A 25,020-nucleotide genomic window follows, 5' to 3' on the forward strand; every position below is an offset into this window, starting at 1 on the left:
CTACACATTTTGTCTTCATATTTCGAATAATAAGGAACTTAATTTGTCGGACAATCTCCTACATAAATTACTGTTCTCTCTATCTCTCTCTCTCTCTCTCTCTCTCTCTCTCTCTCTCTCTCTCTCTCTCTCTCTCTCTCTCTAATTTGTTGTAAAATTTAGTAATTAACATCCCTAACAGATAAACAAAAAGATGATTAATTTAGTACATATATCTCCTATTTGGGTATCATTATTTTTACCAAAGAAGTTAATGTTGACAACTTGACATACACATATTGACATATGGAAGGAGTAATATGTTAAGGAAAATGATCTATATAATTACAGAGTGTGCATTTTTTACATATTCTCTTTGGAGAAAATAGAAGGAAAAAAAAAATATAAGATTCACAAGAGAAACTCAACTTTACATTGACACTGTCAATTTTAATTTTTTAAAAAGATTACATGAGACTTACACAATCTAATTAGATCATTATATCTTAAATTATTTTAAATACAAATAAATTAATCTTATCCTCTCTATATATATATATATTAGCCGGCATGTATAACTACTTTTCCAAGGAGTTATATTTTCCTTTAAAAAAAGAAAATAATATATATTTTCTAAAAATTATGGTATCTTGTACAGAAATTAAAAGCATCTAAGGTTCGGTTTGGTAGTTAGAAATTTTCATCTCAAACTTAAAATTCTTGTCTTATCATTACAATTTTTCCAAACTTCCATATAAAATATAATAAATAATTTCACTTTTTCTTAACTTTTTTCAAGTCTCAAAATAAAAATAATATTTTAATATTTTATCTTAAAACTCAAAATTTTCATTTCACTACCAAACCGAACGTCTCAAAGGAAAGAAAGTTCAGCTCTACCATGTTTAGGAAGCCAAAAAAATAAAAAAAATACGGATCATTACTAATAAAATATTTTGGACCATTTTAAAGTCAAATGATTTACATTCATATATTATTTGAAGGTCACACACACACCCACATATATAACTAATTCCAAACCGTTTGATGTAACCGTTAATATTGGACAACATAGTCTGTATAATTGTATTGAAAAGTTAATAAATTCTCTTATTAATTTAGATATATATATATAATATATGAGTCTTGAGAGATGAAGATGTGAAATAGTTGATCAAGTTGATGATTCGATAACTATATTTTCTTAAACAGGAAAATTTCTAAAAATTTTCATTGAACAACGTGTCATTAATTATTAGGGCGTCTAAAAAAACACGTTTTTTTTTAGAAATTCTAAAAATTGCAATCCGCAAGAATTGGCAAAAAAAAAAAAAAAAAAATTGGTGGGTTCATACTTTTGATGATGGAAATAATACAATGTTCTGTTTTTTTTTTATTACCTATTTTTAGGGTTTAATTAATGACGTGGAATTTCGCTAGCTTAAATTAATTAATCTCGACCGATAAGCGGGTCTCCATAGAATTCCCGAGCGTAGAGTTCCTATCGAGGGTATAATGGTAATTAGAGTTCTTATAACTAACGCGGGGAGATAAAACGCGCGCAAATATTCTCACCGGGAGAGAGAGAGCTCGTCGACTGTCCGACGTGGCAGAACTCTTCCCCCTCAACTCTCTCTCTGGCCAACTTATATTCATTCTTTTCCTCTTGATAATACAAAGCTAATTCTCTCTTCTTCGGGTATACATTGATTCTGCTTGACCTTTCCTCTCTCCCTCTTCCTCTATCTACATGTTTGATTTCGGTCTCTCCATCTTCACCCTTTAATTCTGCGACTCTTTGGATCTCTCTCCCATATTGCTTTTATTCGGGTTTTCTTGACTGCTGATTCTTGGCATAACCTGAATCCTATTTTTGTTCTTTACCTTAACATTACACCTCCTTCAACCATTTCACAATCTTTATTTACCCTTCCCTACAAACAACGTCTTCATCTTTCCCTCTCTTTCGCCTTGGAAAAGTTTTCTCCAAAGTTCTTGGACATCAACATGTTCGACGGAATCTTAAAGTCCAAATTCTACTCGAAATGGTTCGTCAAAACCCGACATAACTTTTCTTTCTTTTTCTTCTGCTCTTCTAAACTGTGGTTATTTGTTTCTTTCATATGTATGGATTGTTGGGGTTGTTTAAATTTGGCTTACCTTGATATAGCAAATCGAATCTAAAGCTGGTAAATACTCGGCTTGAGGGGATAATGAAGAAGAGGAAAGCGGTGCAGAAGTATTTGAAGAATGATATTGCTGATCTTCTCAGGAGTGGCCTTGACATCAATGCCTATGGCAGGGTAAGTTTCAGGTTCATTTGGGTTTCAGTTCTATGATATTCCGGTATTGTCCCAGTTTTTCTCCGGATTGATATTGTTATAAACTCAGATTCAAGATGATATTATGGCCTGAACTCGTTACAAAAGTCGTCTTTTCCCTTGAGGGATTTCTGTGTGCTCGACTTTTTTGTATCTGTTTCTGCATTTGCCGTAGATGGTTTGATGATCAAAGGGTTATAGATAACTTCAGGTTGTTAATTTTTATTTTTTAATTTTGAGTTGTTCTTTCTTTTCCCTGTGTACGCATAAAATCTGGCAGTTTTTTTTGCATTATTACATGCTTTGTATCTCTCTATTTATTCAATACCTCCGCCGATTGTTGAGATTCCCTCAGGATTTCCTCCGTCGAACTCTTCAAGGGATAGAAAATTGGCAGAAATTTATTTCACGGGTCGTGCTCTTTTAAGTTCTTTTAAAGGAGAAAAAAAAGGCCCTCATAAGTGGGACCCAATGTTTTTCATCGCCACAGTGGCATCTCACGCGACATTCGATCGATCATGCATGTGTGACTTTCCTTCCCCACATGTCCCCTGTTTTAAGGATGGAGTCACTCTTTCTATTATAGTTTTTCGGGGCATTTGACCAAATTGTAGCCTCAGGGTTTTTGGAGAACTACGGGGCATTTTAGCAAGAAAAGTCGCAGGCCTCGTAAAAGTGCTTTTGATTTCGGTTGGGTTTATCTTGTCATTTTCTGTCTGATGAAAAAATGGAAGGGTTGGAGAGAAGGGTGGCATAAGTAGAAACCCTTACTGGGTAAAGGGTTTCCTTTGCAGATACGGATAATGTATGCATATATTGCTAAATCATCTCTTTGATGGTTGCAAACAAGATTTATGTGCCATATAATGCTGGACTGATGGGGAAGTATGGGATGGGTCTCGCATCCACAACCCATCGCGAATGTAGTTGAATTAGATTGCTCAATCTAATGTAAATATGAGACTTATAGATGGTCAAATGTCTGTGTATGGATAGTTGAAAGAGACTAAGGTTACTTCGGCACAGTTATAGAGCAAAAGAACATAGCTGACAATCCTAATTTTGCATATAAATGTAAAGGGAAATGCATGCACACAGACCATTTGATATCTTAGTTAAAGCTTTTAACTCGGTGTACATGGTGAACAGGCTGAAGGGCTTCTAGTCGAGCAAAACATGTCAACCTGTTACGAATTCATTGAGAAGCTCTGTGGGTGTATCTCCAGTCATCTCTCCGTCATGCACAAACAGAGGTACGCGTGGCTGCCCAACCTGTATTGAAATTCTTGCTTCAACTAGTTATGCCATCTCTCTTCTTCTCTGCCTTGTTAGTGGGGAATTTCTGTCAATTGAAAAAAATAGAGAAGTCTGATCCGCTTATTTTGTCTCTGCTGCTAAATAAGTATAATTGTACTATCTTTCCATGCATTCAGGCTCTTTTTGAATTGAGTTATTTTATTTTAGACTTTGCTGAGTTATTTTAGACTATTTGAGGTTTTATGATATCTTAACGCAAATGCTTGAATAAGCTGCTTCCTGTTTTCTCTCTTTCAATTCACACTATGATTGGGAGTTGAAGAGTAGAGAAGAAAGGATAGGGATGGGGAAGTCAACTTTATTTCTCTTGTTTGGATGTGTAGAAGAAACGAGAGGAAACTTGTCTAGTTATACCAATACACCTTTTGTGGGACCAATTTAAAAGCTTCTTTTTTTTTTTTTTACTCTACTATCCCCAAATCTTCCATCTAATCTGGTTGTTAGGCTCACTAGAATTTTCCTTTTGGATTTAGTTTCTTGTGCATGCTGAACTGAGAGTCTGAGATTAGGAACGATATCTTAAACAGGATTTAGCTTCCACGACAAACATGCTTCTTTCAAATGGGTTGAAGTGATTTCAATACATTTGCTTTATCATCAAAGCCCACAACTTCATCATTTTTCTTTAAATTTCGTGTACGCTACACATAACACTTTTAGAGCTAACTTTTGGGCTTCAGTCTTCAACGTGTTAGTTATAGTTTATCAGTTTAGACTTCTACTTTATACTTTTACTAAATTAAACTGTGTTAATTATGAGATTCACATGCTTTCCACTGCACCTTTTTGTTTTATCCTCACATAGGGATTGCCCTGAGGAGTGTAAAGAAGCTGTAGCATCTTTGATATATGCTGCAGCAAGATTTGCTGATTTGCCTGAACTACGTGACCTCCGAGCTATGTTTACTGAGAAATATGGAAATTCCCTCGAATCCTTTACAAGTAAAGAGGTACATTTGTGTGCACTATTATTGCTTGTCTCTGATATTCATAGCTTCATACCATTAAGTACATATTACTCCTTTGGTTTGGAGTCCTGACCGAGCTGATGGTTTTGCTTAATCAGTTTGTTGCGAAATTGAGGTCAAATCCTCCTACAAAGGACATGAAGCTTCAGTTACTGCAAGACATTGCACAAGAAACTAATATAGAATGGGATAGCAAGGGTTTGGAACAAAAACTCTATACTAAGCCCAAACAAGTAAGCTTCACTGCCTATTACTGTACTTTCCTCCAACATTGATGATAGACATTCAGAAGGGAATGAAGAGCAATTCAGAGATTTGGAAGTAGTTTTCTTAACCTCTAAAAGGGGAGGTCTTGGAGACAGCCAGCCTTCTATACTTTATATGAAATAAACACGGTCCTCCAATCTCTCTACATCACTCCCTGCTTCACTTTGCAATTGTTACATGAGTAATATCGGAAATTACACCAATACCTCACCACTATACCACTTTGCCTATGTGGCAGTGTCCGATAATCCTTGAATTTTTATTTTTTCAACACTACCCACCATTATACCACTCAGCGGATGTTTGAGTGTTTGTTAACCCATGGATTTTTATAGTTTTAACAAGGATGAATCTAAGGACATTTAAAACACGGCCATCTAAGAAGAGTGGGACAATGATTGAATAGTGGTGTAGTTGTCAGCATTTTCCTTGTTATATATAACAATATAATCTTGGTGCAAGGAGTTCAAGGTCCTCAACCTTAAATCAGTCGGGGATCCATAAGGATGCAGAGCTTCCACTGCATACTTCAATTTAGTCCCTACTTGCCATAATTGTATTAGCACGTTGACCTTTCTTTGTGTTGCTAATTACTATTTGCAACATGTATGACTTCTTGCAGGAGAATCCTAAATGTGGATCTTCAAGCGATGATGATGACAAATGGCAGAAAAACAAGGACGATGGAGTGCCAGACCAATATAAACAGAAGGCTGGGAGCATACTGAGCAATGGAAGAGGTTTTATTACAAACAGAAATGATAGATACGGGATGCCTACCAGTAGTGAAGATGAGACAACGACAGATTTATCCAAGAATTCTTCAAGTTCAGTTGGAAGTGTTTCTGAGGATGAAGTAGAAAGTAAGAGGCCGTTGTCCTACAAATCTCTGTCTCCACCTTATCATAAAAAGAGAGCTGACAAAAATGAAAGCAATTCAGTGGAACCCGCAAAATTTAAAAGTCATGCGGATGAGGAGGAAGCTCGACGTGTAAACGAACCTGTCATTGACGATAAGCCAAAACCAAAGTCAGTTAGGAGAAGAAACTTGAAACCACCACCAGGATATGGTGTTACGGAGATAGATTCTTCTGTAACAAAACAAGAAGATGCTAGACAAGAATCAGATGGTGATTACAGGAGGAGGAATAGAACCACCTCTGTTTTGGATCCTCCACTTGCTAGAGCAGCATCTACTCCACTAGAATTAACTTCAACCGAGGCAACAAAAAGGCATGTTCGAGCCAGTTCCTTGCAACCAGAGATGCTGAGCATTGCTGGGCATGTGCATCCTAAACTACCAGAGTATGATGAGTTGGCAGCTCGGGTTGCAGCTCTCAGGGGAAGATGAAAGATGACAGAATTAGAAACTAAGAAAGCAATTCTTTCCATTCTATATTTCGTCTTGTTATATTCTTTACCTGCTATATGTCGATCATGGAACTGCTTTATGATGTGTTCTCCTATTAACCGCTACGGGGGCAACCAAAGCAAAGCAACTAATATTGTCTGCAACTAGCAGGCATCACAAGGGTTTGCTTTACCATTTCGCAAGCAACAACATGCTGAAAAAATCGGTGTTTGGGCATTCTAAGCTACTAGATTCCTATTAAAATCTGAAAGTAGTTTCATTCTTCTTCCTTTTCTTTGTTAGTATTTCCATGTATTCTATTCTCATAGAGAAATTCCTTGAATAGTCATTGTGGGATTGCTCTCTCTCTCTCTCTCTCATATTACTGGCCAGCATCTGTAGAAAATTACACAATCACCTTCTTCCCTTGCGAATTTCTCCGAGTTCATCTTCTTGTCATATGATCGAAGAGGAAAATACTCTTTTATATTACGTTCTTTTATATTGCGTTCAGTTACCTCCGGTTTGAACTGAGAGTTATATTAACTCATATTATCTTATTATTATAATTTTTTTTAATTTTTTATATAAAATATAATAAACAAATCAAAATTTTCAAATTTTAAAATAATAATAATATTAAAAAATAAAATTCTAATAATATTTTATTTAACTTTTAACTATCAATCTTAACTCACTATCCAAACCCTACCTTAACCTCTACACGTTACACCTCAGATGAATTTAGTACGGACATGTTTACGTATTTGGATTGCTATTTTTCCATTTTATTAAAGCCATTATAAGTATTAAATAATTTAAATATATATATTTATATATATAAAAATAACCTTACAAATAATTCTTCTTCTTAAATACATTTTTAAGGACTGTTTATTAATTCATTTGAGCACTAAACGTTGTGTCGTTCACATGGCAGTCCTAAAACAATCCGTTTCTCCAATACAATTACAAATCAAATTCCGGACAAGCACGTTGCAATTGGGGATTTAGGGCTTTGGTTTTCAGCTTCAGCACTACCGGTCTATCACCATCTCCACCAATATCATCATCATCATCATCATCATCATCATCATCATCTCGAGGAGAAGGAACTGTGGATATGTCGAGGCAAATGAACGATGAAGAGACAGCAACAGCGGAGGAGGAGCAGGTGATGAGCGAGGTCCACCTGGGATGCCCACCTGGCCTATCCGGGCCCCACATTTCCCACTTCACCATTTCTCTTCCATCTTGTAAATCTGCTGATGATTCTAAAAATGAAGATGAAACGGCTTCTATGAATCAAACGATTGGCGTGGACGAAGATGGTGATCTTGTTCTAATTAGACGCAACAGTAAGCTTCCCGTACACATATACTGTATATATTTATCACTACGTACACGGACATCCAAGCTTCAAAGCTACTTTTTTTATGTGAGTATTCTTTTAATGTGCAGAACCGTTTTCCCATTGTCATAGGTTGACCATTAGGCACAATATCACATCTTCGATTCCAAGTGTCGGTTTGCAGGTAGTTGTTGGTTTCTTGTTGTTGTTTTCTTTTGGATTTCTATGCCGCGTTCGATTCCAATAGTCGGTTTGCAGGTTATTGTTGTTTGACCTCCATTCTTATTTCCTGTTTCAGGTTTGGAAAGCAGAATTAGTGTTATGTGATTTTGTGTTGCATAAGATGTCTACTTCATCTGAATATGATAGAATTGTTGCATTAGAACTTGGTGCTGGAACAAGTATGCCGATCATCAGTATTCCTACGTGGATTATTTTGGTGCATTTCACCAACTAATGTCAATTTCAAACGTACAACCGAACCTGAATATGATGAAATTTGTCAAGATGATACAATTATATGCTACTGAAAAATATTTCCCATATATCTTATCAGGGATTAACCTACTCATAGACTTGATTATGTTATTACTAATACAATATGAGGTCCTTTTTTTTTTTAATTATTACTGTTATTTTTTTTTAGAAGAGGGATGTTCACCCAATTTTATTAATAGCCCTATCTTATGGCGGAAGAATACCTTTTACAATTGGTGTAAGAGCTTTGGGAATCCCAAAACCAAAGCTCTTGTAAAAACCTTTCATTCTAAAAAAAAACTACTACTTACATTAATTGTTCCAAAGTATCTATACAGAAATAAAGCAAATATCCAAATGAACTATTTCCATCTAAAATTTGGTAAACCAGATTTATCAATAAAAAAATTCCATACCAATTTGTAGGTAATTGTAAAATAGAAGAGAAAGACAAAGTAATACCTGAAGCTCCAAGATACAATATGGGGTTTTCACTTGATGATGATGTTGGTAGATCTGTGGTTGATGAAAAGACCATGCTTAAGTTCTTAAATGAGACAACTGCTAGGGAAAATGATCAACTTGCAGTTCTATCAAGAGCTACTGTTCTGGGGAATGAAAAACTTTGGTCGCAAGTTTTTTTATTCCCTGCAAGCAATACTTGTATTATTAACTGCCATCTGCACCGATCAAAAAATAAAAATTGTAAGTTTCTGTGACAATGCTTCAAATTATATAAGATTGTGTGGTTGATTAAAATTTTTGCTTCAAATTCTACCATCTATACGAAGGATTATATTTTGGATTTCAAGATTTTTCTTACGTTCTTGACCAGGATTGGTGGGTCTATTACTTGCACGTGTTGCAAAGAAAGTGTTTCTGACTGGTATGGTAACTTGCCTCTATCAAGTATCAATCTTTAGTCATGTGAAAGTATCTCAAATCATGCATTCTTCAATGGTTTGGGTTTTCATTCTCGATAAGTTGGCGGAAATGTTTTAATTGGATGGACAGATAAATGCCTGACCAGCTAAATCTTAAATACAGTGTGTTGATATTTAACTTCGCTCCCTCTCACCACACGCACTCACAGACAGACAATTGTTAAATTGGGAAGTGGAAACTTAGAAGGCAGTGTCAAATAAAGTGCATGAAATTAGAGTTGTCTTAAGAGAAGACTATGTTAGGAGAGAAAATCCTTACGCCAGGTTATTATATACCAATAACATTTTTAAGAGAAAAAAAATTATGAAATGAAGCTTTCACGATCCATTTCTGTCACAATATTCTCATTAAGAGCTTCAAATCCTTCATTGACATAATGTTTTACATGTCTTCACCTAGATAAAGCGTGTAAGGCTGTAATTTGATAAAAGTGATTTAACAATAAATCCATAACTCTTCATGTTCAGGTCAGTTCAAGCTTACTACTTGCTAATAGTCTCTCATAAATCTGTCTTGATATATTATTAATGGTTTAGGATTGCAAGTATTCATGCCTAATTTACATACTAGATGAGGAATTAAAGGTTTAGACTTGATTGAGCTGATGATCATCTCCTGAACCTCAAGTTGCCGGTGTTTATACCATATTATCATCCTTTCACCTTCTGTTGTTAGATATATTTTCAAATGGTCTAGGCCTTCATGATTTTCTTGTTTCCTTTTCTTCATCCTAGATAGGTTTTTCCTCTTGTATTCCATCTTGTGTATTTGGGCTATGTCTATTCTATTAATGTAATCGTCTACTTATAAAGAAAAAAATATTTTCAAATCTTTCTGGCAGAAAAAAATAGGGTTTGAAAGAAAAGTCGATCGATGCATGAACTTGTTGTCAGGATGTGTGCAACATTAACTTCAGGAAGTGATACGTTTTTATCTTTCGTTAAAAAGACTTGCTAATTTTTGGCAGACCATGGTGACGAAATCCTTGAAAACTGTGCTAAGAATGTTGACCTTAATTCGGGGCTGTTCAACAGTCGAGCTGCTGTTCAAGTACGTGAACTTGATTGGATGAGCCCCTGGCCTCCTAGAGCAAACCCAAGCAAGTCCCCTCTGAATAAAAGGTGAGATGATGTTTTAGTTGACAGTGCAAAGCAGTTAATGTTAGAGGACAGCCGAAAGATGCTTGGTTCAACAAGAGTTTGCCTTTTTATATATTTAGAGAAACATATACTCTTCAAGAAATGTTTTTAAGGAATTGTTGAATACCCATTTTTTTAGCCACCACCCACACCTCGCTCCCAAATTCTACTATATCTCAATATTTTGGTAACGTGAATCATTTTGTTTGGTAGCGTCATCCAGGTACACATGGACCCTTTCTGAAGTTGAAGAAGTCCAAGAAGCTTCTTTGCTTGTAGCTGCTGATGTAATTTACAGTGATGACTTGACTGATGCCTTTTTCAGTGTTTTAGAGAGATTGATGTCACTGGGTTCAGAAAAGGTAAAAATCAATGACGACGGAGTTGTGAGAATCTGTCCTCTTTTTTTGGCCTAAAACGTAATGAGGTTTTAAGGTGTTGAACTAAGCCTTAATGGATCTATCAGATATTTAAAATGAATAGTTATTTCATGCGTGCCAAAAATCCTCTCTGGTACAGTTGTTGACATCCCTTGACTTTCCAAATCAGAACCCTTTGAAGTCCTCACACGCCGATCAAATAAATGACAATGACCTATTTTACTCAGGTGTTATACTTGGCATTGGAAAAGCGCTACAACTTCAGTATCAGTGACCTTAATGTTGTTGCAAATGGGTATTCGCATTTCTGTAGTTACCTGAAAGATGAAAAAGGTAAGCTTGTTACCGTCTAAGATGTTCCTTACCGGGGTGTCTCTTTGATACAGCCAAATTATGGGGTTGTGTGACTTCGATGCAGAATGTGAGGATTTTGGAAAGCGATCTGTCCCATGTTTTGTTGGCAAGCGCATCGATATTGCACAAATTCCACAGTATGTGAAGGAGTACGACCGAGGAAATGATGTTGAGCTTTGGCAGATTAACTACGAGAGACGAAAATCCTGAATTAGATAGATTCCAATGACAATGAGACTGAAGTTATGCAAGGCTTCCAATGAAAAATCCATTTATTTTGTTATAAGGCTTCAACTAATTCTGTAGTCTTTTCAATTCTATAGTGACAAATCCTTAAAAATTGCTTACAAAGAAAGAGGAAAATCCTTAAAAAAGTGATCTTCACAACCTGCGGTCACGTTAATTTGGAGTTCTGCTTTATTTATAGCCAAAATTCTTTGATACTTTCGAACAGGGGTGTAATCGGTCCGATCCTGGGCCCTGGCGAGGACTGGGGTGTTAGTTACGAATCAAAAATTTTGGTTTACCTATTTTGCCAACTTGGACATGATTGATTACACCTATAGACCAGATCATTGGCTATCACTCCGATTAAATCTATAAGTTTTTTTTCCTCTTTTTTTTTTTGGGAAGATAAATTAATACAAAAAATTGATTAAATTTATAAAACTAAAATTAAATGAGTTTTTTAATATGAATTATGTAACTATTCATTAAAAAATTAATTATAATTATATTTATGATGTTAATAGTTACTAACTTAGTACTTTAGTGTATATAATGCCTTGTATTAAAATTCTAACATTTTATATAAGATTAAAGATTATTAAATAATTTTATTATCCATAGATTATTCATATTTAATTGCAACTTAAGTATCTTAAAAATAAATTATCTGATTACTTTAATTGATATCTATATATAATAACATATATTATCATATTATTTATCATATGATATATTAGATAATTGATAACGTATATTATTTTACATGATCAATAGTAATAAATTAATTATGTAATTAGATAAAAATTATATAATTAATTTATACAACTATTATATAAAATAATATATTATATATAAAAAATATTTAATAAAATTATATTTAAATATTTTTATCTAGTCGGTCCGGTAAAAAAATAAAATAAAAACATATCCCGAGACCGGACCAAAATCCGAATTTCTCATACACAAGACCGACCAACATGATTTTCGGTCTGGTCCTATTGATTTCCGTTCCGAACGGATAATCTTTGACCCCTACTTTCTAAACCTGTCATTGACTCATCCTTGTTTGTTTTTCTTTTAATTTTTTCTCCTTTAGGTGTTCCTTCTCACTCTGTGACGTAACAAACCATTTTTCCGAGCATAGTTTAAACATGCACTGACGTTGGAAGACACGCACATGCACCAACTTCACTATACCGTCTCGAGTACTTCCCACTTCTCTCTGAAAAACATAAATATTTAAGCAAAAGAAAGGAAGATTGCGCAGTTTCCTCGTGGAACTGTCTCACAAATGTTTATGATTAGCTTGAGTTTACCGAAAATTTTGGGGCCATCTTGTCTGTTGTTTTACTCGTAGTTGATGTTTGAATGGGACATGATGGGTCTACTCGAGATTATTGTCACAATCATATCTGGAGCATTTGATTCAGCAAGACCTGTGAGGCTAACTGTTTGCCTTTTCCAAACCTATGCTGTCCACCATTAGGTGTTCCTTCTCACTCTGTGACGTAACAAACCATTTTTCCGAGCATAGTTTAAACATGCACTGACGTTGGAAGACACGCACATGCACCAACTTCACTATACCGTCTCGAGTACTTCCCACTTCTCTCTGAAAAACATAAATATTTAAGCAAAAGAAAGGAAGATTGCGCAGTTTCCTCGTGGAACTGTCTCACAAATGTTTATGATTAGCTTGAGTTTACCGAAAATTTTGGGGCCATCTTGTCTGTTGTTTTACTCGTAGTTGATGTTTGAATGGGACATGATGGGTCTACTCGAGATTATTGTCACAATCATATCTGGAGCATTTGATTCAGCAAGACCTGTGAGGCTAACTGTTTGCCTTTTCCAAACCTATGCTGTCCACCACTCCCCTTTTCCTTTTTTCCACGAAAAAAATAATAAAATAATTTATAAATAATTATAAAATAATTTAAATTAATTTTAAGATTTTAAAATTTTATAAAATGAAAAAGAAAAAAATTAAATAATAATATTATAAAATTAAAATATTATTAGAATATAATTCTTATTTTAGAATTTAAAAAAATGTTTTTTATAAATATTTTATTTAAAAATTTAGAAAAATTATAATAATTAAATGAAAAGTTAAAGATTTAAAATTAAAAATATTTATATTTATAATATTTAAATATTGAGATAAGATACGATGAGTTAAGAAGAATTTGCCATCTAAAACAGATCTTATTATTTATTTTACACAATTCTTTCTCATTTATAACTTTGATTTTGATTATTTTATTGTGAAGTTGTCTTTTTGAAATCAAAATACCTTAGTAATTATCAATGAATTAGCGCCAGATCTATGCAAACAGTTGAGAATAGTAGTAAAATAATAATAAAATATTAAATAATATTATAATAATAAAAAAAATTGTCAAATATACGTAGAAAGTAATAATAAAATATTTTAAAAATATTTCATATACTTGCAGTAAGCAAACGTAATCCGTAGAGCTTAAGGTTCTCCTTGGCCTTAAGAAATTTTTATCTCAAACATAAAATTCTCATCTCATCATTACAATTTTCTCAAATCTCCATACAAAATATAACAAATAATTTAACTTTTTCTTAACTTTTTTAAATTCCAATATAATAATAATTTTAAAATATAATATTTTAATATTTAATTTTAAAACTCAAAATTCTCATCTGAAAATTCTCAAGGGCAAGCAGAACCTAAAAGTTGGTATCAATTTTTTTATTTTTTAAAAATGCCACGTCGGTGCGGGTTGTAAATACCTTGTTGAACAGAGGGGAAAGGTATCATTACCCAAAGAGAGGAATAATCTTGATTTGGGTCGGCCCTAGAGCCACTTTAAACAACTGTAATGGGACTAAAGAAAGAAAGCGACAGATTCCTGTTATTCACAGAGGATCCCTGTTTCGTGCTATCCCAACACGGGGACTGCTATGGCCACCTCCAGCACATTTTATACTTTGTACGTTCTTTTTTAAACTTTTTTTTTTAATTATTTAAAAAAAAATCTATTTAAAAAATACTTTTTTAATAACTAAGTTAAAAAAAAAATAAAAATAAAAATAAAATCATTTTCAATTCCGAAAAGAGGGGGGCCTCAAGCTCACCATAGGTCCTCTGTTTTACAACTCTGACATGACATGCCAGAACGACGTTGTTCTTCGCTACATCCACGTTTGCCTCGGCACTCTCGACTCCAATGCGTACGAGGATACGCCCTGCCTTGTTTCCTGTTGTACTTGCTGTCGTTCCAGTCAACTTACAGGTGTGAGCTTCGTCTCTTCTGCTCTCGAGATCAAGTGGGCCACCCATAATTGAAGATATTCGTATGAAAAACAAAAGCTTGGGGTGCAATCTCAACTATTCCGAATTGGAGTGTTTGATACACATTACCGTTGAATTGTTCATTAATGCCCATTTATTTATAATCTCCGATCCCCCGAATCGTTTTGGTTCCTTGTTCCGTTGCGAAACTTCTAAACAATTACACTGAAGAAATCATCTTCCTGCGTCTCTCTCTCTCTCTCTCTCTCTCTCTCTGTGCGTCGCGCACACGCAATTTACATGCTAAATTCCGCATCACCGGTTGTTTAGGAGAGGAGAATGGGTTGCGGCCAGTCGAAGATCGAGAACGAGGAGGCTGTGTTGCGGTGCAAGGACCGCAAACTCTACATGAAGGATGCGGTATCTGCCCGCAACGCCTTCGCCGCTGCCCACTCATCCTACGCCACCTATCTCAAGAACACCGGCGCTGCCCTCAGCGATTTTGCCAACGGTGAGGTCGCCCACTTCCATTCCTCCCCCTCTGCTCATTCCACGGTCCACTCCTCCTCCGCCGCCTCCACGTCCGCCCCAACGTTCGATCCCTTCCCTCCCCCTCCCCCTGACCCCAACTTCCGTTTCCCGCTACAGCGCGCCGCCACCATGCCCGAGATCAAGATCCAGAAGCCCGATCCGCAGAGGCTTGTCACCGGGACGATCATCGAGGAGGAGGAGGGTGTCGAGTCCGACGGTGAGGACCCCCGTACCCGGCTGAAAAGGCGTAGCGGTAGTAGTCATAAAAACTCCAGAGTTGTGGAAGACGAGGGGGGCCCACCGCCGATTGTGTCGCGGGAAGAGGTACCGATGCCGCCTCAACAGCACAATACTCCGTACGAATACCTTTTCTCAGTGGACAACATGCCCGGAACGACCTTTAGCGACGCGATTCCGGTGGCGGAGTTTGTGGAGGTTTCTTTGAGGAACGGGGAGATGGAGCGGAAGGTATCGGAGGAAAAGTCTAAGAGGGTGGACGATGATCGTAGTGTTGGTGGCGGCGGCGAAGAAGTTAAGGGAACTGAGAAGATCGAGGCGGCGGTGCCTGCAGCGGGGAGGATTGTGAAGAAGGTGAAGCTGGCGGAGGGGAAGAGGATGGCGAAGTCTAATTTGAATTTATTGCAAATATTTTTAGAGCTTGATGACGATTTCTTGAAGGCTTCCGAGAGTGCCCACGAGGTTTCAAAGTTGCTTGAGGCAACCAGGTTGCACTATCACTCTAATTTTGCTGATAATCGAGGTAATGTGCTTGAATTGTTCAATTTTTAAAAGCGTTTAGTTGAGATGTTGATTTCACTTTGTCCGAGGATTCAATGCCCTCACATTTGGTTATGATAGTCTATAGAGTTGGTGGAAAGTGACTTTTACAGTGATCCTTAGTGAATCACAAGTTGGTTTGCATTGGTGAATTACAGCATTGTTACATACTGTGCGGGTGCTTATGTGATTGTGATTGTCACCAAAAACCTTGATCTCGTTGCTGTTTTGTAATCTTTAATTTATGGTGATGTCCTTTGTATTTAATACATTGATAATTGCTTGACAGGACATATTGATCATTCCGCTAGAGTGATGCGAGTTATTACATGGAATAGGTCATTTAAAGGATTGAATGACAATGCTGATGATTGGAAGGATGACTTTGACTCAGAAGAGCACGAAACTCATGCCACCGTTCTGGATAAGCTGCTGGCATGGGAGAAAAAGCTATATGATGAAGTGAAGGTACGTTCTTTGGTGTTTTTCCTTCACATTTTATCGTTGTAACCGTTCTGCATTTTTCATGAAATGATGATCTGTTGCGTGATTATATATATATATTTCTCTACCCTTAAAGCCATCTTTTTTTATTTATTATTTATTTATTTTTTATTTTTTTATGTCGGGGAATCTCTCTAAGGCAGAGCTTTTCGGACCCACCCCTACAGAGTAAATCCAGTCCTGTGCACTGCGCCCTCAGAAGTTTCCCTATACGGAACTGGTTAAATCAATAACTTTTCACTAGGGGTGTTGCTGGCTTTTCACCCGGGGGTGTGGCCTAAATGATTGTTTGTACCCAGGTTAAATCAATAACTTTTCACTAGGGGTGTTGCTGGCTTTTCAGCCTAAATGATTATTTGTACCCATGAGATGTTGAACCTTGGACCTTGAGGGGAGTGATACCTCACGACCAAGGTGTTCACCACTTGGGCCAACCCCTTATGGCTCACCCTTAAAGCCATCTTTACGGCCTTAAGGACTTCTTCTTTTTTATATAAAACAGTAAAACTAAAATTGCATCTTGCGTTGATATCAATTACAAAGCACTCGTATACTGAGTATTATTTGTGGTTGACTGTTGCGGGATAGGCTGGTGAGCTGATGAAGATTGAGTACCAAAAAAAGATTGCTTCACTGGACAAGCTAAAGAAAAGAGGTACCAATTCTGAAGCATTGGAGAAAGTAAAAGCGGCAGTAAGTCATCTTCATACAAGATACATTGTTGATATGCAATCCATGGATTCAACGGTTTTAGAGATCAGTCGATTACGCGATGAACAATTATTCCCAAAACTTTTTCAGCTTGTTGAAGGGTGAGTGACAACAGAGGAAGTAGTATAAACGTTCTATTTGACTGGTACCTGATTTGTTTTGAGAGAGAAAATTTTTTCTTCATAAACACTTGGTATCTCCTATGTCATGTTATGTAATTCTTATGCTCCTTCAACTAGAGGCATTGAGGGATATCAAATATAACGCAAGAAAAGAAACATTGTAATTTTTAAATGCTAGTTGTGTGCATTTGTCAAATCAGGGTAAACAGTTTTCATTGATCAAGGTGATGATTTAGTGCAATAAATCATGTCCTAACTATTAAAAGATGCGGTTATGGTTAATGCTGCAAACTCCAATTTCTTTATCTCCTATTCTCTGCTTGATTCTGTGGGTAACATCCACATTCAAATGTAGTTTAATAGCCTTTTGTGGAAAGAACTGTTCTGTTAACCATTTTCTGCATGATGTTATGATAGATGCCTTCCCATCCTAAAATCATGTGCTGCAAAAAGCCTTTAGAGATGTGGTAATATTGATTTCATTTGAATATGTATAAGGGATTTATCTTTTTGTTCAAGCATATGCCTATGGAAATCTGAATTTGCTGAACATAACCACACCTGGCCTGTGATTCTAGTATTTACGCTTTCCATTCCCATTTAGTACCACCTCTCACCATGAGGTGGATTTGTTATATCCTTTTAAATTGACGTATGAACTGCAGGATGGCCACCATGTGGGAAATCATGCTGTCTCACCATGAGGACCAGTCAAAGATAGTGATGGCAATGAGATTTCTTGACATCTCCCAATCACCCAAGGAAACAAGTGAGCACCACCATGAGCGCACATACCAGCTTTGGGCAGTTGTGCAGGACTGGCATTCACATTTTCACAAGCTAGTAAACTATCAGAAAGAGTACATTAAGGCCCTCAACAGTTGGTTAAAACTAAATATCATCCCTGTTGACAGCAATTTGAAAGAGAAGGTTTCTGTTCCACCAATTGAAAATCCCCCTATCCGTGGACTGCTCCATGCTTGGCACGATCATCTAGAAAAACTACCCGATGAATTTGCTAGAACTGCTATACACAACTTTGGTGCCGTAATAAATTCAATAATGCAGCACCAAAGTGAAGAGCTGAAGTTGAAGCAAAAGTGTGAAGACACCCGCAAGGAGCTTGCCCGCAAGACCCGGCAATATGAAGACTGGTACCACAAGTACATGCAACGGAGGGCACCAGATGAGTCGGATCCAGAGGGGGCAGAAGATAAAACTCAAAACGATCTCATCGTGGAAAAGCAGTTTATGGTGGACACGGTGCAGAAGAGGTTGGAAGACGAGCAGGAAGCTTACCAGAGGCATTGCCTTCAAGTGAGGGAGAAGTCTTTGGCAAGTTTAAAAACTCACTTGCCAGAGCTCTTTAGAGAACTCTCAAATTTTTCTCGGGCATGTTCAAAAATGTACAGAAACTTGAGTTCCGTATCACAGCCCCCGAATCCAAGTCAGAGATCATTATGAGGATGGTTTCTAAGCATTGGATAACTTGCTTATTTGTGTTTGTTATATGCATTACATAAATTACAACTTATCGTTTGACTTTGAAAGGTTAGTTTATACCATGTAAAGTATAGTTTCCACCCTTGAATTAACATGTTTTCTCATTATATCCCGAACTACTAAACTGACACATTATTCTTTCAAACTATCAAAAAATTATAACGTGCACACCCCACTAAAATTCAATGATCATGTTGTATTGTCCTGTAAAGTTTTAAGGCCAGCATCTTCAAACTACTATTATGGTTGGAACAATGGTGGCGGACTTCTTGGCAAAAGTGGGGACCAAAGGCAGAATATCAGATTTTATTGGACAGAAATTTATGCAAGGTCATCTTCGGGTTTAGTCCGTATGGATAAATTGGGTATTCGTTATATTCGATATTGATGTAATTTTTTCTTGGTTTGTTGTTTGGAAGTTTTAAGTATGATTGTTCCTCCACCTCAATGAAGGATTCTCAATAATAAAGACCTCGCCCTCCTTTTTTTTTAAAATGGAACAATGGAGACCGGGAAAGCAAATATGAATAACTAGGAAGAAGCATGCCAACTGTGATAGATATGGCCAAATGTTATCTTTGGATACCAATCCTAGATAGGTGTAGACAAGAAAAATTCTACTTTGAAGATCAGATTTTTCATTTGGAACTTCAATTCTGGTAGACTCAACATCAAAATTTTGCCTGCTGAAAGGTGGAAGTGCTTCGTCATCTCCTCCATCTGGGTTTTGGAAACAAAGCATCATCCTATTTGATGCAAAATGAAAGTTTTAAGTTCTAATTCCTGTGGTCATTTTATTAACTAATTGGAATTAAAAGTAGATTGCCAACAGAACCGAGATTGACTAATCATGCTGCTATGTCCAACTTATTACGGGTATAATAATGAGTCTCCTTCAGCCTCTGAGCCTAAGAATTATACCGGGTCCCATTGGAATAATTCACGTGTTTCTATTTTCGGGGCTTCTGTAAGCATCATTCTTGCATGATCCTACCAAAATTTTCTGTAAGCATGACAACTTGCCCTTGAATTTGGTTCATTTATAAAGATATTGGTTTGTTGTCAGCAATTTCTTTACAGATTGGGAGCCCTCGTACACTAAAGAATAGTATTATGGAACCAATTAACCAATTTAGATATAGGAGGCGCTATAAATCTTTAACAAATGGCCTGGTTCTGAAAAATAAGCATTTTTTCACAATGAAATCCAAAAGGACCTTGATATCATTTATTCCTTGATATCATTTATTACTCAAGGGCACTTGAAGTGGTAAGGACGTCAACCTGTACAACAACGTAGTCTTCTTCTTCTATCTTGTGTTTCGTTGAGTAGATTCATCCCACCTCGCTTTGAAGGGGCTGCTCTTGCTAGTCTTTTACCTGCAAAAGGTAGAACTGATTGAATGGTCCAAGCCATGCAGATTTTAAGCTTCAAGAATTACTCTAAAAGAAAAGGTACCAATGAAAAATATAAAAGAGATGGCTTTCATGCTTATATGACATCACCTCTGGTACATGCAACAACAACCAAACTAAACACTCTACATGCTTGTATTTCCAATGATCATGACCATGTAATACTAAATTTAATAGCATGACCCTGCATCAGTATGTATGTGGCTTCTATACTGTAAATGTGACCGTTCTTTCTTATTTTGTGTGGCAGTTAGCTGTACTTTGCCACTTTTCTTGATAGTTGAAGTGAATGCCAGAATGGTCCATTGTCCTGGTGCTATCCCATCTGTGTTCATACATTGGCAGCCAGTGCAATGGAGCCATAGCTTCTATTGATTTGATGAATTTGAAATTTACCTATTTCATGGAAGAGTTCACCGGTATTGTGTGCAGTTTTTGCTGATGTTTCAATGAAAAACATACCATTTTCTTGAGAAAATTTCTCCCCCTCCTGCAATCATTTAAAGAAAGAAAAGAAGCAATTAAGATCTATGCAAGTCCTCAGCACACGAGTCTTAAATATATTTGGCGCATTTTAGACGGAGACAATCCTAATGAACAAAGTGGTGCAGTTGGATTAGGCAAAGTTAATATAAGTATGTATAAACCTTAAATTCGTACATAAATAACTTAGATACCTCGGTCTTAACCTCTCTCTTTGCATCCAGATCAGACTTGTTTGCAACTAATGCCATCACCATATTTTTATTTCCTACAAACGGTGATATGGTAATAGCATGGTTAGCAATATATCAGCAATCACCGAATAACCATCCTAAAAAAAACCTGCATTTTTTTTAATATCTACCTATGAATCCACATGTGAAAAGACCTAAATGCTCTTCTAAACAGGGTTGCTGGAATTTTTACTTGTAACTGCAGGGACTAAAGTTCAGCGAGTGCAGGGACTACATGCATGAAAGAAAGATGCAGATCATATGATCTTAAACTAAAAGAGACTGATGAATGGGCCAACATATTTGGATGGAAAGAGAAACTGATGACTAAGGGCAAGTTTGGTAATGCGTTTCTCAGCACCCTAAAACAAAGCTGAAAATATTAGTTTTGTAAAATATTCAATTTGAACTTTTTTAAACATGGAATAAGTCATAATATGCCACATACGTGTGATTACAGCATGTAATCATCAGCCCACTCTCAAGTTAACTATCAAATTATATAATCTAAGAATGTGTAATATTCTGAGTCAACAAAAGACATGGTGAGTCTGAGATCATCCAAAATGATTTTAATGTCAAGAGTGAATTACTTCAGAAATGTTGAGAGCAGTTTTGATGACCTTACCTTGTCTATGCAATTCTTGAACCCATTGTTTGGCTCGAGTGAATGTATCCTGAAGCCATTACATCATATAAAGCATTAGGACTCAAAAAAAATATTGCAAAGATAGAATAATGGAATCTGGTGTAACTGATTACTGGATTAAAGAGAAAAAAACATGGCCATCTTTTAAATCAAAATTTGCTAGTGTGTCATTAATTTCAAAAAGTTCTCATCCCTTCCCAATCCCGCGGGTTGGCATGACAAACAAGTTTCCCTCACTTCACCTACTCCTCCCTTCTCCCCTCTCAATTATAATAACTTTCTGTTTTATTCAGTAGAAAGAAAAAGGGACGTAGCATATTCCTATGAAGCAGTCCTACAGGTTAGTGTCAATCTCTTGTGAAAAAATCAAGCATATGGCCATAAAAATGGCAAGTACTGCTATATTAGCTTAAACGCATAACACTTCGTTGAGTACTGTCTATTTGAAGCATCATGCCAATGCTGCTATTTCTGAATCCATCCATGGCTGTGAATGAAGAAATCAGTGTTCAAGAACTTTAATAAAAATAGTACCATGCTTGATATGTCATATACTACCAAAGCTGCTGCAGCACCACGATAATACATAGGAGCCAAGCTATGATATCGCTCTTGTCCTGCCGTATCCCATATATCAAACTTCACCGTTGCTTCAGCTAAGGACAGTATCTGAGTGAAAAAAGCTGCTCCAATAGTTGGTTCCTGCATTTAGAGAAATGTCAGGGATCCTTGTTAAATGGACACCCAACAAATAACTTCAATGGAAGAGAACTTTTGTGGTAAAAATATGAGAAAAATACGAACCTGGTGATCAACAAACTGGCCTTTGACAAATCTTAAGACTAAACTGGTCTTCCCAGTTCCCATGTCCCCTAGAACCACCTGTGGAAAAGATGTTTGCAAGTCTTGAATTAGAGAGGTGCAGATCAGTCATCAGGTAAGTTTCTTGCTAAACTACAAATTAAACATGAGGAGTTACTGGATGTTTTCTATCTTTAAAAATCAGGTCAAGAACCGAAAATCCAGAAACTCTTCTTCAATTAGCTAGGTCTCAACTTGGAAGTAAGTTGCTAAATAATGGAGACATTATAAGGATCCACATTGACAAACAATAGCAAACATCAGAAGATGTCTTCCTTTGTGCAGATTCTAACTGAGTTCCAGAGCATCTATTCAGCTTGTCATGTGATTAATGAATAAACCAGGATGGGCTTGGAAGGCAGCGGGGGAAAAAAACCCAGAAAAACTAGGTAATCCAACATTCTGTCATAGTGAACATCCTCACTGGTAAATTTAGCAAAAACCAAATACTGAGATTATACCACTGAACCCAATTTCCTCGAGCGGCCTAATTAACTTTATATTCTGTGCCACGAAATTATTGGGTAACCTTTTTTCATTGGTAATTTATTTATGCACAGTGTGTTGGGTCTTGGACTCCACGAGCCCACCTTCCATCCCATGTTCGAGATAGAACTTGTTGGTAATTAATACTATTTACCGTCTTGAGAATCTGTAGCCCCAAAAATATCCTTGAAAGACCACAATTTCCTAGTCAATATAAGCCATATCGATCCTTCAGCAGAACAAATAAATTACTCCCATACATAGCTGCGCATATACGGTACCATACATGCAAATACAAACACAGACAACAAAATGATGATTTTATGTCAGGATAAATAAGAGGACAAAAGAAACCCTTTGAAGAAACAAGCAAAAGGATTGACTAAAGAAAAGGGTAAGACGTACCCACCAGCTTGGCTTGTATAATCTTGTTGCCTGGCCTTGCCATTTTGATTCCTTCGATCAAAACCGCAAAACTTGAATGAAAGAGAGAGGATCTTGAGAGACAGCTGGAGAGAGAGAACAAAATTCACACGAAGTTTCCATAGAAAGGAGTGGATGGAGAAGAAGAAAGAGGAGTATGAGACTGGTAGTTTTGATGTGGCGATGACTGGTAGGTTTGTTGCACTTACTTTTTAGATTTGCTTTTAATGATAATAATCTGATCTTTCCATCTTCGGAAAGCCTTCTCTAGCACCTATACCAATGAAAAACTGAGACTTGATTAAAAAGATATTTACTATGTTTATAAATGTACTATTTTTTTGGGGCATTCTAGTGGTGAATATCGAGTTGATCATATCCTGCGATGCCAAATAAGTCGTCGAGCCACTGCATGTGCAACGAGTCGACTTAAGGCGAAAGTCTACAATCCTCAAGCTGGTACTGTTAAACAAGCAAATCACCAGCTAGCACGCAACTCTAATGCTTCATCTATCGCGCGCACACCATGTATGTATGGGAGAAAGTCGCTCTTGTACGCTGAAAATGATATAAATGGACGTCACGCAAAGATACAGGATAGCTGCCCTTAATAGATCCTTTAACAATGATATTTCTCGCAATGCATGGGGATCATGTCCATGTACAAAAGATTTGTGCAAAATCCCTATTTACCTACCTTCAATTTAGATTTCCTCAATAGTTTATCTATAATTTTTGTCCGAGCTTTAAAATTTATAGTGTGAAAGATAGATATTATTGAGATAAACTCTAGCTTATCTACAGATCAACAACAACAGCCGATTAACAAGAAAAAAAAATCAGAACAAGTCAAATGAAGATAAAGATAAAGACCAGCAACGATACGAGCAACAACATTGTAATAGAGATAAAGTTAGAATAGCATAACAATAGAATTGTATTCAAATACAAATATCTTGTAACTGTATGATGAAATTCTTCTATAAATAAACATGAAGGTTACCTCATATGAATGAAGGAGGAAACAATTTTCTGCGTAATTATTTCTGTGTGATTCTTTAGTTATATAAAGTGGATTCTATAATATTTAATAAATATTAATTTATTTTTTCTTTCTAAAGTCGGAACCCAAAAATACTCTTCAAAGTATTGGATGGTTCAATTTGAAATTAAAATATCATATTTTTTTTTTCCTCTGAAGTGTTCGCTGTCGATACTAAGAAGAGAACTAGGAAGATGGACGCGTCTCTGTCCCATCAATTATTCCATTCCACCACCAGCTGTTATACTTGGGGGGACTTTCTTCCCGATCACGTTTGTTCATCAAATTACTACACAAAACAGGTGATGAAAACTTAATTTATTTATATATAAATATATATTAGGTGTAACATCATGGTTTTTAGGTCCTGACCAAACTTAGAGACAAATTATACTTTAAGGTTAAGAAAAAGGGGAAAAATAAAACATATTTATAGACAAAAGAGAGATTTCTTCACGGACACTCTAACACATGTACATGTACTTTAATACTTTGATTGTTTGCAACTTTGGTGGTCCAAAAAATGAATAAAACCAACATACTTAGCTTATATAATTATGTTACATTCCCCAAAGCATCCTCCCCCTATCCTTGTTGGCGTGACAACATTAAACATATTTTCGACCGTTTCTAGTTCTTTTACGAGGTCTTATTTTTTTAATAAATAATATTATATATAGTCGTAAAGTGTGCAAGTGTCATACAGTCATTTTAAAAAAGAGTGATATTTATTATTAAAAAATTAATTTTCTTTTCAACTGAATTTCATATTTATTCAATTTTTTTAAAATAATTACACGACACTTACTTACTTATGACTGCAACTATTGTTTCTTTTTCCCAATACACTCCAATAATTATCATAAAAAGTCTTTATAAGTTTATTCCTTCCCGCATGTACATCATGTCCAATAATTGCGTAAACGACACATTC

The 25,020-nt window shown here is 36.1% G+C and overlaps 4 protein-coding genes across 7 annotated transcripts; 3 read left to right on the forward strand and 1 right to left on the reverse strand.

Moving 5' to 3' along the window:
• Nucleotides 1–1,549: 1,549 nt before the first annotated feature.
• On the forward strand, nt 1,550–6,568 carry LOC122282528. Its single transcript, XM_043094467.1, has 6 exons — nt 1,550–2,027; nt 2,150–2,282; nt 3,450–3,553; nt 4,423–4,567; nt 4,684–4,818; nt 5,475–6,568. Exons 1-6 carry the CDS (start codon nt 1,987–1,989, stop codon nt 6,201–6,203), a joined length of 1,287 nt encoding a protein of 428 aa, XP_042950401.1. The 5' UTR covers nt 1,550–1,986; the 3' UTR covers nt 6,204–6,568.
• Nucleotides 6,569–7,109: 541 nt separating this feature from the next.
• Nucleotides 7,110–11,132, forward strand: LOC122282537 (methyltransferase-like protein 22). The gene is made up of 8 exons (XM_043094472.1): nt 7,110–7,561; nt 7,665–7,738; nt 7,853–7,955; nt 8,867–8,917; nt 9,944–10,097; nt 10,339–10,477; nt 10,723–10,828; nt 10,914–11,132. The coding sequence occupies exons 1-8, from the start codon at nt 7,327–7,329 to the stop codon at nt 11,057–11,059; spliced, it is 1,008 nt and encodes a 335-aa protein (XP_042950406.1). The 5' UTR covers nt 7,110–7,326; the 3' UTR covers nt 11,060–11,132.
• Nucleotides 11,133–14,199: 3,067 nt separating this feature from the next.
• Nucleotides 14,200–18,600, forward strand: LOC122282542 (protein ROLLING AND ERECT LEAF 2). The gene is made up of 4 exons (XM_043094478.1): nt 14,200–15,636; nt 15,943–16,121; nt 16,746–16,969; nt 17,656–18,600. The coding sequence occupies exons 1-4, from the start codon at nt 14,685–14,687 to the stop codon at nt 18,452–18,454; spliced, it is 2,154 nt and encodes a 717-aa protein (XP_042950412.1). The 5' UTR covers nt 14,200–14,684; the 3' UTR covers nt 18,455–18,600.
• A 1,004-nt stretch (nt 18,601–19,604) lies between these two features.
• Nucleotides 19,605–23,297, reverse strand: LOC122282548 (ras-related protein RHN1-like). Of its 4 annotated transcripts, none has more exons than XM_043094500.1 (8): nt 23,031–23,297; nt 22,776–22,885; nt 22,079–22,156; nt 21,809–21,976; nt 21,254–21,302; nt 20,587–20,660; nt 20,306–20,399; nt 19,605–19,873 (listed from the first exon to the last, which is right to left on the reverse strand). In XM_043094500.1, exons 3-8 carry the CDS (start codon nt 22,139–22,141, stop codon nt 19,773–19,775), a joined length of 549 nt encoding a protein of 182 aa, XP_042950434.1. In that variant the 5' UTR covers nt 22,142–22,156; nt 22,776–22,885; nt 23,031–23,297; the 3' UTR covers nt 19,605–19,772. The 4 variants fall into 4 exon arrangements, with proteins under 4 accessions (XP_042950434.1, XP_042950429.1, XP_042950421.1 ...); XM_043094495.1 differs by having other exon boundaries at nt 23,027–23,297; XM_043094487.1 differs by lacking the exon at nt 22,776–22,885 and having other exon boundaries at nt 23,027–23,297.
• Between the last annotated feature and the right edge of the window lie 1,723 nt (nt 23,298–25,020).

The sequence above is a fragment of the Carya illinoinensis genome, chromosome 1 (assembly GCF_018687715.1).
Source record: "Carya illinoinensis cultivar Pawnee chromosome 1, C.illinoinensisPawnee_v1, whole genome shotgun sequence".
NCBI classification, from domain to species: domain Eukaryota; kingdom Viridiplantae; phylum Streptophyta; class Magnoliopsida; order Fagales; family Juglandaceae; genus Carya; species Carya illinoinensis.

What these genes read in the sequence shown, in the direction of transcription:
- LOC122282548 (XM_043094483.1), bottom strand. Translation starts at nt 23,069, where the DNA reads ATGGCAAGGCCAGGCAACAAGATTATACAAGCCAAGCTG. An exon ending in AGATTATACAAGCCAAGCTG is followed by an intron (nt 22,157 to 23,030) that starts GTGGGTACGTCT and finishes TCTTTTCCACAG; the next exon opens with GTGGTTCTAGGGGACATGGG. An exon ending in TGAACTCTTCCATGAAATAG is followed by an intron (nt 19,874 to 20,305) that starts GTAAATTTCAAA and finishes TACCTTTTGCAG; the next exon opens with GTAAAAGACTAGCAAGAGCA.
- LOC122282528 (XM_043094467.1), top strand. Translation starts at nt 1,987, where the DNA reads ATGTTCGACGGAATCTTAAAGTCCAAATTCTACTCGAAATG. An exon ending in ACATCAATGCCTATGGCAGG is followed by an intron (nt 2,283 to 3,449) that starts GTAAGTTTCAGG and finishes CATGGTGAACAG; the next exon opens with GCTGAAGGGCTTCTAGTCGA. An exon ending in TCCGTCATGCACAAACAGAG is followed by an intron (nt 3,554 to 4,422) that starts GTACGCGTGGCT and finishes ATCCTCACATAG; the next exon opens with GGATTGCCCTGAGGAGTGTA.
- LOC122282537 (XM_043094472.1), top strand. Translation starts at nt 7,327, where the DNA reads ATGTCGAGGCAAATGAACGATGAAGAGACAGCAACAGCGGAGGAGGAG. An exon ending in TTCCAAGTGTCGGTTTGCAG is followed by an intron (nt 7,739 to 7,852) that starts GTAGTTGTTGGT and finishes TTCCTGTTTCAG; the next exon opens with GTTTGGAAAGCAGAATTAGT. An exon ending in AGAACTTGGTGCTGGAACAA is followed by an intron (nt 7,956 to 8,866) that starts GTATGCCGATCA and finishes GTTCTTGACCAG; the next exon opens with GATTGGTGGGTCTATTACTT.
- LOC122282542 (XM_043094478.1), top strand. Translation starts at nt 14,685, where the DNA reads ATGGGTTGCGGCCAGTCGAAGATCGAGAACGAGGAGGCTGTGTTGCGG. An exon ending in TAATTTTGCTGATAATCGAG is followed by an intron (nt 15,637 to 15,942) that starts GTAATGTGCTTG and finishes ATTGCTTGACAG; the next exon opens with GACATATTGATCATTCCGCT. An exon ending in CTTTTTCAGCTTGTTGAAGG is followed by an intron (nt 16,970 to 17,655) that starts GTGAGTGACAAC and finishes TATGAACTGCAG; the next exon opens with GATGGCCACCATGTGGGAAA.